The following is a 15,005-nucleotide window of genomic DNA, read 5'->3' on the forward strand; positions in this document are numbered from 1 at the left end:
ATTCTGCAGGGTTGTTGTTGCTGTTTGTTATTACTGCTAGCCATTTTATCTTAAAAAATAATTCAAATGTAACTTTAATAATAAAATTTAAAAATCAATTTTAGGAACTAGCTGTCTGGGCCAAAGTGGTTTGACTCTTGTGCTAAGGTAATAATGATTAAGAGTAAGCACTTTCCAACCATTCTGCCTTCCTCAGATTAATGTCGTTATTACTATGAAAACGACCAGAGTCCCTTGGGCTCAGCTTCCCAACCAGGGAGTCAGCCAACCCCACTCTGCTTCTGGCATTCAGCAAGGCCCCAGGCAGCATTCACTTCTGTCACTGAATGTGACGACCTTGCCCTTGCATGTTTGAAAACCCCAAGGAAGGAGAGAGATGGAGATTTTTCTTTTCATATCTGGTGGTTCAGATATTGTTGAAATAATTTAAAAATAGATCATATAAAGTTCACATAAAAGCCAAAAGGAGGAGCTAAACTGGAAACCCCGACAAAATCAGTTGTTCAGATGCTAACAGTGCTGGAATGTAAACGCTGGGAGCAAGCTGTGGTTTGGGCCGTTTCCTCCTGAGATTTGTAGGGAAGTTTGAACAGCCTCCAGCAACCTGCGTGTTTTAATGAAGGCTGTATCATCTTTCATGGATGAAAATTCCTCTGTGTGTGTGTGTGTTTTTAGAATTTATTTACTAGCAACTAAAAGGGCCTTCTTCTCACCTTTAGTGCTTCCATGCCAGCCCGGATGACAGGAGCAAAGACGGTCTCATTTTCATTAGAGTCTGCAAACATCTCTGGAATCTGGTCCAATAAACTGCAAGAAATGAATGAGCAAAAGGTTTTAAATATTTAGCATATGTGTAATAAACATCAGGAAATAAATCACAAACACTTCAGGCCTAAGTACATATGGTGTTTTTTTTACACTGAACACCTGTGGGGGACTTTCAGAGGTTATTCCTCAAGGAATGATATCCTGGCATTGTTTGGCACCAAAATTTATGATGTGGTTGGAACATTTACAAAGTCACACTCTTGATAGATTTTTTTCCTACTTACTACATTTCTGATCTCTTAGACTATAGATTATGGAACAGTGGCTATATCATCACCAAGTACTCTCATGCGCACTCAGGAAATAACTCCCTTGCATTGCCTTCCAGCAAAGAGAAGGGACTGGTAGGGCTGAGTATGTGTACTAAAAAAATTCCTCCTTTTAGATACCAGTCTGCAATGAAAAGAGACAGAACTAACACAAATAATAGAGCTTTATAATCCATGTGTTAAAACCCCCTTGCTAATGACAAAACAAAACATGTGTGATTGAATCAAAACATTAAAAAAGAGAAAGATAAATTATCATATGATATCACTTGCATGTGGAATCTAAAAAACAGTACAAATGAACCTATTTACAAAACAAAAATAGTCACAGATGTAGAAAACAAACGTATGGTTACCAAGGGGGGAAAGAGGTGGGGAGGGGTAACTCGGAGATTGGGATGGACATATACACACTACTATGTATAAAACAGATAGCTAATAAGGACCTACTGCATAGCCCAGGGACCTCTACTCAGTGCTCTGTAATGACCTACATGGGAACAGAATCTAAAAAAGAGTGGATACAGGGATATGTATAACTGATTCCCTCTGCTGTACGGCAGAAACTAACACACCATTGTAAACCAACTCTACTCCAATAAAGATTTTTTAAAAAACAGACAACTGATTAGGATCTAAATTATAAAGCACTCGATACTTACTTGTGAATCACAGATTGGGATTCTTGATAGCTGACAAGGAAGCCATCCAACAGAGGAACAAAGACCTCGCTGACGTCGGTCACCACCATCATCTGGGGCCGTGCCAAAGTGCTCTTTACGTTAAAGAAATGGAGGACTTTGTTGTACGTGATGAAACCGACTCGAAGTGAGGAAGTCTCTTCCTGATCCTCCCTGTGAGAGAGGAAAAAAGGGTTTGACGTTCTTCCATGAAGTCCTGAGAGAGTGGCTTCTATGAGAAATTCAGTAAGAACACATTCTATAAAATATACAGAAGACAGGTGTAAAGGTTTGGTCTTAATTATCGTTTACAGGATATAGATAATACTGAGTCACAGTGGTAGGGGATGGGAGATACTACAAAACTAACTTAAGTTGATTTAAAAAAAATTCTCAAAAATCTAGGTAAAAAACCAAATAGATATTATGAAAACATGTGCTGATATTTTCTACTATATTTATTCTAACCATAGCAATTACAAGGTGCTTTTTTTTCCCCCCCACAAACAAGCTAGGATTATTACAGTCTTTAGAAACAAAGCTCTCAGAAGTCACCAGAAGGTCAGAGTAACAAATGGCATATCTGAAGCAAGAGAAAGGCATATTCAGATTACAAACAGGACAGCTATTTTTATCAAGGACTTGCTCCTCCTGTGTGATTTTTTTTTACGCATTCTCAAGACTCTCAATAGAAAATGGGCTAGATTTTAAAAGCTATATACCATATAAACATATAGTGTAAATACTAAAATAAATCATACATACGAATTGACAATGTAATTCTTATTAGGTAACGATTTGTGATGTTCATGGCTAGAGAATAAAAGCAATAAAATCTCCAAAACTGTAACAAAACATAAAAAAAAATTTTTTTTTTTAGTAAAATTTTTTTTGAGGAGTTCCAGGACAAGGCCTTAATCTTCCGGAAAGGAGTACAAAGGCATGAATATTGCTGTTAAAGTCTATACTGAGTATATTCAGAGTTGAGTGGTCTAGACTCGTTTTTATTCTGTCTCTCCTCCCCCTCCCTCCTTCCACACCCCCTCCTAAAAAAACATACCTCGACACCACTGATATTCGTACTCATTTTCAGCAGTGGATATAACATAGTGCTCAGCGGCTACATGAAAGCCATTTTCTTTGACCCTTAGACATCGGTAAAACTTATTTTGCTTCGGGGACAACTTTTGTGAAAAAGAACCTAGTTTGCTCAGTTTCTACATTTTGCACATAGCCTAAAGAGTTACTTGAGTACAAGAGAAAGGACAATGGAAGTGTCTCAAGTTCCCACCGAAGACTTCCCAATTTCCTTGATGTTTCAGCAGAGTACAGGCTGACAAACTATTCACTTTAAACTCTGTTCTATTTCTTCTCTACTTACTTTGCTAACTGAGGACACTTGCTCTTCATTGTGGCCTTGATAAATGGCCGGGCAGTTTAAATAGATCTTCATAATCCCAAAAGCACTTGGTAAATGTTTACATTTTGGACGCTTGCAAAATTTTTAGAAATGGGAATCCTTATCCTTTGTAGCTACACACACACACACACACACACACACACCCCTCCACAATCTAAACTGTATGACTTTACGCAACCAACGACTATACTATATTGTATCCGTGTTCCCCTTCCCCCTCCCTATTTATTAGAATTCTACTCTTCAAGGCCAAGCACAAATCCTCCTTCTGTGAAGCCTCCCCGATGCTACCAACCAGAAGTTATCTCCTCTTCCTAAATTTCTACAACTCAGTCACATTTGGCTCTTGGTAGAAAGTGCCTTTTAGTTAACATTTCAGGAATCCCTGACAATAAAGCAATAAAGGGCAGGGCTCAAGGCTTACACTCTCTGCTCCTGGAGGGTCAAGCACAACGTGGAGAAGAATAGAGGTCTCGTTGAGAATGACTGTCATGATGTGGGACACTGTCTGAGAGGGCAAGTTAGAACCCAAACTGATAAACTGATTTGTCTGTATCCCTTCTCAGCTCCCATGGAGTGATGTCGCCTTGGTAGTTTAAAATCAGCCCAGCTGGAAGTATTTATACCACAGGAATGAGCAAACACTACAAATCAAGGCTTTATTTATTTGAGAGCCAGTTTTCCAGCACACCACTGGTTAAGCTCCTATTTCCCAGTAAACCTTTTACGACATAGGGTGAAAAATGTCCAGCAAATCATGAAGGGGATTTATTCCTTTTAATAGTTAATTTGGAGTCAACCAAGGCAAAAGACACAAAAGAAAAATTAAAGAATCTGGATTGCTATTCCCCATTGGATTTGGACATTTTTAGTGATGGGAAAAGAGTATCCTGGGATTCATAGGGTTCACTTAAAATCTAATTAACATTTTTTATAAACATCTAATCAGGACATCTCACATTATTACAAAAGAGTAGTAGTGTTTCCATTGGAACAACTCTTTTTAAATTTGAGAAACAAAGAACTATCCTAAAATGTTCTTTTTCAACAGTATAGCTGCCCTGTTACATCATATCCACGAGAAGACAAAACCTCAGTCTCTCCTTCATTTGATTCTACACAAATTTTGTAAAGTTATATAAGGGATATCTTAATAAAGAACATGTTTTGTTCCATTTTTCAATGACCCCTTCCCTCAACAGTTGCCCCTATTAATGGAATGAATCTGACAGAGCAACACTGAAGATATTAGTAACTGGAAGAACCAGAATATTCCAAAATCAAGCATTTTGAACATCTTAGCTACAGCAGCATTAAAAACAAACAACCAGGGCTTCCCTGGTGGCGCAGTGGTTGAGAGTCCGCCTGCCGATGCAGGGGACGCAGGTTCGTGCCCCGGTCCGGGAAGATCCCACATGCTGCCGAGCGGCTGGGCCCGTGAGCCATGGCCGCTGAGCCTGCGCGTCCGGAGCCTGTGCTCCGCAACGGGAGAGGCCACAACAGTGAGAGGCCTGTGTACCGCAAAAAAAAAACAAACAACCAGAAAAAAGTCTGAGAGTTTGATCTGAGTAACGAGTGAAGCACTTCAAATCTTTTCTTTCCTGTTCCAGAGAAGTCAGACAGAAAAGTCTGGCAACCTGGCAATATCAAAGATGCAAATTCAAAGTTAAAGAGTAGGAATGGGCTTTCCCTTTTCAAAAGATTAGCTGAGAGATGAACATACCTTAGATATTAATCAAGACTTATATACTATGCTTTAAAAACACTGCTTTAGTTCACAGAAGTAAATCAAATCGATGGCAATCTTACCATCGAAAATATAAAGTTATACATACACGCAGCCCAAAATAAATTTCAGGGGAGAAAAGAGAAAACAGATTTATTTTAAAAGATAAAGAAAGAGAAGGTATTTTGGCTTGAATAAAAACTTTCAAGAGAGTTACTTGAAAAGTGGAGGGGAATAGCCAGCAGTATTCTCCCCCCCGCTCGCCATCTCTTGCCAAAGCCACACTTCTGCTCCAATGGGATATAAAGGTCATGATGACACCTAACAGTGTGATTTCATAACTTGCATCAATAGGTTACAAGCTTCATATCACCAGTGTGTTGAAAAGAAACAAGGGGTTGGTGAAGTGACTATGAAAATAGGTTATGAGAAACTAATTTGAACCAGTTTGAAAAGAGAGAGAGAGAGAGAGAGAGAGAGGAGAGAGAGACAGAGAGACAGAGAGAGACAGAGAGAGACCACTTCCAGAAATTAGAGTAGTTTGCTTTCATACAACTCAAGTTCAAAATTCAGATGTAGTGTTAAAGCAGCCCTGGGGGAGGTCTGTGATCAAATATGCCATTTTAGGCAGAAAGTCCATACTTGTCAAGTGTCCCTGAGAATGAGGTCACAGAAACTATAGTCACAATAGTCGGCAGGCATCAGAGGCCTTTCTTTTGCCCCATCTTCAACTTGCTCCCAGCTCATTCTTCATTGCAGAATTCAGTTTGAAATCACCTCAATGTTTTTTAAACATCCCCACTGCTTTTCCAAACCATCCTTGAGAATATTATGATTTCAGCTTCATGGATACAAACAAAACTACTCCTGGGAGGTCCAGAGTTCGCTCAACTGAGCCTCACAGGCAACCCAAGCACCCGCCACATGTGGAACAAATACAGAGGAGTGGGCACCCGAGGACCTGGGGAGACCTAGGGGCTGCGGACAACTCGCCCCTCAAAGCATCCCCGTTCAGAACAGAGGTTGCTTATGTTCAGAACATAGGGAGGGGTGGAAGATGCTAAGACTGGTGCAGACACTAGGTTTCAGACAGACAATCTTTTCTAACCTCTTTTATCTTCTTAAGCATGTCATCTTCTCATAAAGGAAAGCTTTCTCCCTGCTCACAAGTCTCCTTACTAGAAGCTAGTTCCCAGCCTAAACAACTAGTTTATACACGATAAAACATAGTCATGTTTTCTAATATACCTTTCCACCTTTCCTTTTATGCGCTGCCCCCTGCAACAGCAGGACAAATGATGTACCCTGTGCCCTTAAGTTACAGGACATAGAGGCAGGAAAGCTGCAGAGGGGTTAGACAGGATACTATAAGGGCAAAAAAGGAATTTGGCCAAAAAGCCACGGGGCCTGCCATGAGACAACAGTTCAGTTTCCTGGCATCCCTTAGAACTCTCTACCACGCCCAGCAACCTACCCGTTTCTGCTGGAAAATCAATGTTTTTGAAAAGTGAATAACAGACTTCCAAGGCCTTTTCCACCACACTGCTGGGATTCTCCTTATAATCTAGAATGGATTTTTTGAACGTTGTTTACCGTGGCATTATTTCTTATCAGTTGTGTTTCTTTTGCTTTGTACAAAAGATCACTCTGATTTTTTAAGGTCTGATGCTGTTTATAATTGTTTATAAATTATAAACGATTATCCGATGTCCCCATTAGCAAAAGAGAGCACGGGCCATTCAGCACTTGTTTTCTGGCCAATATACTAATTCAGCAATACTGTATGAGTTACAAAAAGAATGGCAGTTCCCTTACTTCGGAAGTTTTTCCAGCACAGTCTTCAGTTCTTCACATATGAGCTTCACAAGTCCATTCTTAATGTTACTATAAGAAACATCAATCATGAAGATAAAGGCTGGTGGGTTGGGAGGCTTATTCTTCTACAAGAAAGCAAACAAGTCACACACATATAATTATAATGTACAAACATTTCATAATCAAATTAAAACCCCCAGAAACTCTTTAAGGTCATCAGACATCTCATTTAATGTAACATGCGTGGAATTAAGTCATTTTCTGGAACAGTCTCTGATGCTATAAAAAAGATAAAAGCTGTTTATTTTCCAGGCTATGACCTGCGTCCCACTATTGAATTAGACAGGATTATGACAGCTAGCAGAGAAAGGCTCAGAAGACCTTATTACCACAATTCCCCAAAGGTGAGTACAGTCTTGTGGCGACCTCGCTTACAACACTCTGCCTTAGGGGAAGAAATATGTCTGGAACCCTGGCAAACTGTGGCCCAAAACAGTACAAAACTATAATTAGTGTTTGTTTTTGAAACTGAAGTAAAACTTCGTTAACTTGATATCACCATTTTCAACTCTCTTCCTTTATAAGCTCTTCAAAGATACAAAATTAAATACTAAAATATAGTTGTATACTTAAAAAATTGTGCTGTATTATTAAATATGTACCTGTTCCTTACATATTTATGGTAAAAAAAATTGAATACTGGGCCTTTTCTCTGTTTAAAACAATCACTATAACATAAAGCAGCTGCTACATAAATGTTTTGTAGCTTTTGGTCCCTTTACTGGCTGGTGTTCAAACAGCTCTTAGGAAGCAATTCTTCAGTTGGATCTTACAAAATATTTAGAAAATAGAACCACAGGCAAACAACTTTAGTGACTCACACTAGAGGGTAAAGAATTAAGGCTAATCTTTGTGATAAATGAAAAAAAAGTTCTAGATTAAGTTTTAATTGTTACAATTAAAGGCTAATCTTTGTGATAAATGAAAAAAAGTTCTAGATTAAATTTTAATTGTTACAATTATAAAATTAGATGACACTATCTCCAAATTAAGTTACTAATTCATCCTATGTCCACTATAGGGCTAGATGTAACGTTCCTCTAATAAAAGTCTTTCATTTGAAAAAAGGAAAAAAATAGGACTTGAAAATTATCAACCTGAAAACTTCATTGCTTTGCCACATCCAAAATCAGACCAACAAAGAAATGTAGGAACTCTGTTGCTGTCTACATGAGCAATGATTTTTTTAAAATTTATTTATTTATTTATTCATTTTTGGCTGTGTTGGCTCTTTGTTGCTGCGCGTGGCCTTTCTCTAGTTGCGGCCAGTGCAGGCTACTCTTCGTTGTGGTGCGTGGGCTTCTCATTGTGGTGGCTTCTCTTGTTGCAGAGCATGGGCCCTAGGGGCGCGGGTTCAGTATTTGTGGCTCGCGGGCTCTAGAGCGCAGGCTTAGTAGTTGTGGCGCAGGGGCTTAGTTGCTCCATGGCATGTGGGATCTTCCCGGACTAGGGCTTGAACCTGTGTCCCCTGCACTGGCAGGCGGATTCTTAACCACTGCACCACCAGGGAAGTCCCGTGAGCAATGATTTTTATTGCAAACCATTCCTGATTCCCACCTAATCTAATTCATAACATAAACTTATGCTGATTTACATAGAATGAAAATAACAATCGTTTCTACTAATTAAACCAAAACCTGTGACCAATCCAAATGTGGCTTACCATTCTCACATTCTCTCCCAAGTTCAGCATCACCAGTTCCCCACTGAATATTTCTGATATCTCCAACCTACACGTTTCTACAGAATGCTTCACCGTAACTTGTTTTCTACGTATGCAAAACTAATACATCACTCCTCTATAAATAACGTTCTCTTCCAATATCTCTATCAATAACATCACTACACGTCAACCCGAAGGCTTGAAAACATGAAATTAGATTTGACTCTTCCTTTTCTTTCCATCACCAAGTCCCATTGATTTATTCTTTCAAAATGCTTCTTTCACATGTTTTACCCCATCCCCACTCTTAACCACCCGGAAGTCTGCCATCCTGCACCTAGACAACTGTACTGGCTTCATCCCTGGCTGCCTTAATCGATCACTCTACCCATTCAATCCAGCTGGCTTTGTCCGGTCAACCTTAGCATGTATGAACTCTACAACCTGGTTTACCGTGACATCTTGAAGCTCACAGATCTCCTGGCTGCAAACTACAGTGATCTGAAATAAAACCCGGCTCTCATCCTCAATCTCTCTTATCTCTGCAATTTTTGGCCTGGCAGACCCCTTTCCCTTTTTCAGCGGCCCAGGCACCGTGGTGTCATTTCCTCTCCCACTTTTCTGACTGCTGCTTCTGTTTTTCATTTTGTTATCTTTCTCCAAAGGATACTCTCTTCTATTTCCTTACCACATGCTCCATAACAGAATCTCATTTGCTCATTTTTAACCAGCACCTCTCTGTAGGCGACCCCTCAGATTCTCTCCACGTGGTCTGTCTTCTGAGCTCCCAACCAGCATTCCAATCAACCACAGCACACCTCCACAGCAAGGTCCCGCCAGCACCTTACACTCAAAATCTTAGAAGTGAAGACAACATTTCTCCCACTATGCTGGCCCTTTCTACAAGGAACTTACAGAAAATATGATCCTCCAGAATGCTCTGGGCTTGACGCCTCACTTCCTCTGTGGAATTGTTCATCCCCCTTGCTATCCACACCTAGTTAATTGTGAAGCCCTCAGCGGCTCCTTCTTGCTCCAGTACCCAAATTCAGACCCTCATTTTCATCCTTTTTAAAAACTATTTTCAACTGTGGTAAAATACACAGAATGTAATTCACCATCTTAACCATTTTTAAGTGTGCAGTTCAGTGGTTTCAAGTACATTTACGTTGTTGCGCAACTGTAACCACCATCCATTTCTAGAACTCTTTCTATCCTGCGGAAACGGAAACTTTGTACCCTTTAAACAATCATTTACCATTTCCCCCCCTCTCCAGCCCTGGGAACCATCTTTCTACATTTCTACTTTCTGTCTCTATGAATTGGACTACTCTAGGTACTTCATAAAAGTAAAATCATACAGTATTTGTCGTTTATGTGATTGGCTTATTTCTCTTAGCATAACGTCCTGAACATTCATCCGTGTTGTGGCATATGTCAGAATTTCCCTCCTTTTTAAGGCTTAATAGTATTGCATGGTATGTATATTCCACATTTTGTTTATCCATTCATCCATCTATGGATATTTGGGTTGCTTCTACCTTTTGGCTATTGTGACTAATGCTATTATGAACATGGGTGTGAAAACATCTCTTTGAGACTCTCTTTCCAATTATTTTGAGTATATACCCAGAAGGAGAATTGCTGGATCATTTGGAAATTCAGTTTTTAATTTTTTGAGGAATTGTTATATTACCCTCATTTTCTCTTGTTTCAACTACTATATTAACTTTTTTTTTTAACATCTTTATTGGAGTATAATTGCTTTACAATGGTGTGTTAATTTCTGCTTTATAACAAAGTGAATCAGTTATACATATACATATGTTCCCATATCTCTTCCCTCTTGCGTCTTGCTCCCTCCCACCCTCCCTATTCCCACCCCTCCAGGAGGTCACAAAGCACCGAGCTTATCTCCCTGTGCTATGCGGCTGCTTCCCATTAGCTATCTATTTTACGTTTGGTAGTGTATATACGTCCATGCCACTCTCTCACTTTGTCCCAGCTTACCCTTCCCCCTCCCCATATCCTCAAGTCCATGCTCTAGTAGGTCTGTGTCTTTATTCCCGTCTTACCCCTAGGTTCTTTATGACATTTTAATTTTTTTCTTAGATTCTATATATATGTGTTAGCATACAGTATTTGTCTTTCTCTTTCTGACTTACTTCACTCTGTATGACAGACTCTAGGTCCATCCACCTCACTACAAATAACTCAATTTCATTTCTTTTTATGGCTGAGTAATATTCCATTGTATGTATGTGCCACATCTTCTTTACCCATTCATCCGATGATGGACACTTAGGTTATTTCCATCTCCTGGCTATTGTACATAGAGCTGCAATGAACATTTTGGTACATGACTCTTTGAATTTTGGTTTTCTCAGGGTATATGCCCAGTAGTGGGATTGCTGGGTCGTATGGTAGTTCTATTTTTAGTTTTTTAAGGAACCTCCATACTGTTCTCCATAGTGGCTGTACCAATTCACATTCCCACCAGCAGTGCAAGAGTTTTCCCTTTTCTCCACACCCTCTCCAGCATTTATTGTTTCTAGATTTTTTGATGATGCCCATTCTGACCAGTGTGAGATGATATCTCATTGTAGTTTTGATTTGCATTTCTCTGATGGTTAATGATGTTGAGCATTCTTTCATGTGTTTGTTGGCAGTCTGTATATCTTCTTTGGAGAAATGTCTATTTAGGTCTTCTGCCCATTTTTGGATTGGGTTTTTGTTTTTTTGTTATTGAGCTGCATGAGCTGCTTGTATATTTTGGAGATTAATAACTTCTAATACCTACCTCCCTACCTCCAATCTCCCTCCTCTCACTATACAGACTGCTATCAGAATAAACTATCCAAGGCACAAGATAGATCCCAAGGCTACTGCCTCTGAGGATAGGAAGTTTACTGAGTCCCCAGAGCCAAGCACAGAGCATGGCTCAAGAGAGCGCTCAATACTGTTAGATGAGTGAATGAATGTGTAGATGGATGGATGGATGAATAGAAACAACTCGCACTTTGCCTTTAATTGTCCTCAAGGCCTACTGAATTAGTACAATCCTTCAATGGCCTGGCATTTGAGACTCCCCATAATACTCATTTAGCAAACACGTATAAAAGCCTAAGAGATCAAAGCTCTGATGCCAAGCCTAGTGGAAAATAAAAGGATAGTCTGTGTCTCAAAACAATTTCCCAGCTTTACTTCCTATTATGCCCCAATACACATTCCTCCAACTAATTTAAGTGTTTGCCATTTTCAAAACATTTTCTATCCAGAGGTCCCAATCTAGTGGGCGTGGGCCAAGAAAAGTATTTCCTTGGCTGGAAAAGTATTTCATTTGGCACAGTGTTTTAAAAAATATTTGAATTTGAATGTGCTTTGGGGGAAGGGGGAATATACGCTCCAACTATCCTAGTCTCTATACTAGGTCCCCATCACTCATCTACAAAGCCCCCCATAGCCCCTGAAGAAATTGGAGTAAGTTGCAAATACCTCTGAGAAACTGCCTCTGCTTACCATTTAGTTTCTACTTCTCTGCTCGTGGTTTAACCAACTCAAATGTCACTTACTCTTAGAACCCTTCCCTGATTCACCAAATCATAAATTATTGCTCATCTGTTTTCTTATGGCACTCTGACTAGTCTATTCTTACAGCATTTATCATATTATTTATATCATAATTATATACTTTAATTATCAGGTCTATGCACGCTAAGGACTTTGAGATCAGGTTCATATTCTTGCTAATCTTATTATCACTCACAAACACAGCCAAAGTGCCTTGGACATGCTAGGTGTATAATAAATGTCAAAGTGAACTAAAATTAAGTGGAGAAACTACATTTGTATTTAGGAAAAAAAAAAGCAGGCTGGCTTGGAATGAGATTTTACCTTTCAGGTACACTTTATATGTAGATAGATATATTCTGTAAACTTCTAAGAGAAAAACTGTCAGTTATTAGACAGAGCCGGGTCTTTTTTTCCAGGGGAACGCCATGGTGATTTGGTAAATACATGCCTACATATCCACAGTGATAGAGAAATAGGGGTTCTGTGGTCATTTTCTATATGTATGGCCTGAGGTTGGTACTTAACCTCTCTAAGCCTCAGCTTCCCCACATCATGGTGATACTCACCACACGAGGTCACTGTGAGAACTAAATGATAGAATACATAGAAAGCACTTAGCACAGAGCATCACACATAGTGAATGTTCAATGAATGTTAATTCTGTTATCTAAAATTGGCATTAAGATTATCTAAAATGAACAGGAAAAATGTTATTTTGTAATTCTCCTTTAAGTTTGTATGGTATTAAAAAATACACATACCAATTATATAAGCTCTTATTCATCACTCTTATTCATCACCCAAATCCCTAAGGCAAGTCATTATTATTCTTCCTTTACATTTTAAGGTATAATTAAATTTGAAGATATTAAGAGTTCTTTTATTATGAACCTTATTTGGAATAATAAAAGGAAGATTAACCTTACAAAAAACTCTTCAAAATGTACAGTTTTTATTTGGTTCCTTGCCTGCTCTGTGAGCTTTCCCATCAATTAGACATCTGGAACATTTCCAGATAAAAGAGTTTGAAGATACTGAGACTTTTGTTCCCAGAAATAGATTTGACTCCCTGCCTAAGTTTCTGCTAAGAAAAGCATAAAATCAAGATAATATAGCCTTTTTGGCAGAGAACTGGAAAGTCAGAGCATAGTTAGATTTACACTACGGTTGGAAAGATGAGTGAATAAATTTTCCATCACTAGATACAATGGCTTTATTACATTTAATTAGAACTTCAAATGTTTATGTTCTGCCTGATCATTCTCCTTCAGTCAACAACAGTAAAGGACAAATAAACTGTCCAAAAGTAACTGGTATTTTAGGACATTTTTTTGTTGTTTTGTTTTTTTTCTGTGCCTGAAATAAATCATTTGCACCAAAAATGTTCTTATGTTTCCCAAAATACGTTCAAATGTTACAGTTAAAACTAATGAAGTGTTAATTCTTCTTTAATAACTAGTTGAAAAACTCATACAAAATACTAAAATAAATGCAAAACGTATGTTAATTGGAAAACATTTTAAAATCCACTCAGTTGAAAAAACTTCTAGTTAGGAATAATGTTCTTTGTAATTTATATTCAATACATGGACTATATGGACTGGTCCCCTAGCAAATATCTAGGAAAGAAATCTGTGGGTCAGAGGCTATTTTCTGAGGACTGGGCACTAGGAGGCATTCATTTGTGGAAAAGGAAGTAAGTCAGAATGATTTTGTTTCTTCAAGTCTACACAGGTATTTCAGATACAAGCTGAAATCTGAACCAATACTCACGAAGATATTTTCAAATCACTGAAGAATTTGAAAGATATTCAAGATATCCATAATGATGTCACTATCACTATGACGCTGGAGAAGGGAAACAGCCAGCCCTGGGAATAGCGACCCACCTGCAAATTCATTCACTCATTCACTTGCTCATTCATTCATTCATTCATTCATCCACATGCATTGATCAACTGCCTACGCTGTGGCAGGCACTATGATAGATGCTGTAAAGACAGCTAGGACAAGATTCTTGTCCCCAAGGATATCAGAATCTAGGAAGAGGTAAAATATAGGAAGATTTAAATTCTATGGGGATAACTGCTAAAACAGACATATGGACCAAATTATATGGGAAAAAAATCAGAAGATTTAGTAAATAACAACCACGATGAAGTCAGAGAAAGGTGTGTGCACATTCACACACACTCACATAAAACAAAATTTCAGCCAGGGATTAGAGAATAAGTAGGAGTTTGCTAGGTGGGGTATGTATAGATGTAACAGGAGGATGGAAAGGTAGTTGGGTCAAAAGAGCATCTCAGATAAAAGCATGGAGTTGTACAGGGGAGTGATGTGTTCAGAGCACATGAGCCAGAATTTTCTACAACTGAAGACGTAGCTAAGGTGGTAGCTAACGGTCTTATAAAGAAACTTAAATTTTTGAATTTAATTTTTTAGATTAAGGTAGTGGGGGGAGTCTCATGGTTACATTTTAAAGCAAGGAAACCAGAGGCCAGGATCCCAGGCTGCTGAAACAGTCTCAGGGAGACTCTGAGAGCCTAAATCACTGCGATGACAGCTGGAGTGGAGAAGGAGCTACAGAAACACGTCAATAGTCTTACTGACCGTATCAGCTGAGCTTCTGCCTTGGAAGGGAAATTTTTCTGAGATGATTGACAAAACAAAAAAGGCAGAGGCACTATATGAAACTGCTGCATTAAGAACCTAGCGGAGGGACTTCCCTGGCAATTCGGTGGTTAAGACTTCGCCTTCCGATGCAGGGGGTGTGGGTTCAATCCCTGGTCGGGGAGTTACGATCCCACGTGCCTCGCATCCAAAAAAACCAAAAAACATAAAACAGAAGCAATACTGTAACAAATTCAATAAAAACTTTAAAAATGGTCCACATCAAGGGACTTCCCTGGTGGCACAGTGGTTGGGAATCTGCCTGCCAACGCAGGGGAAACGGGTTCAAGCCCTGGTC

At 39.1% G+C, this 15,005-nt stretch overlaps 1 protein-coding gene across 4 annotated transcripts in view; it reads right to left on the minus strand.

Moving 5' to 3' along the window:
- Positions 1-15,005, minus strand: part of SEC24D (SEC24 homolog D, COPII coat complex component) — a 111,927-nt gene that overhangs the window by 24,389 nt on the left and 72,533 nt on the right. For all 4 annotated transcript variants that reach the window (XM_012531371.3, XM_033419336.2, XM_033419338.2 and 1 more), the window contains 3 exons: positions 6,739-6,863; positions 1,760-1,951; positions 714-807 (listed from right to left, as the gene is read on the minus strand). In XM_012531371.3, coding sequence (XP_012386825.1) covers positions 714-807; positions 1,760-1,951; positions 6,739-6,863 — 411 coding nt within the window. The remainder of the gene's footprint in view (positions 1-713; positions 808-1,759; positions 1,952-6,738; positions 6,864-15,005) is intronic.

Source organism: Orcinus orca, chromosome 4 (assembly GCF_937001465.1).
Source record: "Orcinus orca chromosome 4, mOrcOrc1.1, whole genome shotgun sequence".
NCBI lineage: Eukaryota > Metazoa > Chordata > Mammalia > Artiodactyla > Delphinidae > Orcinus > Orcinus orca.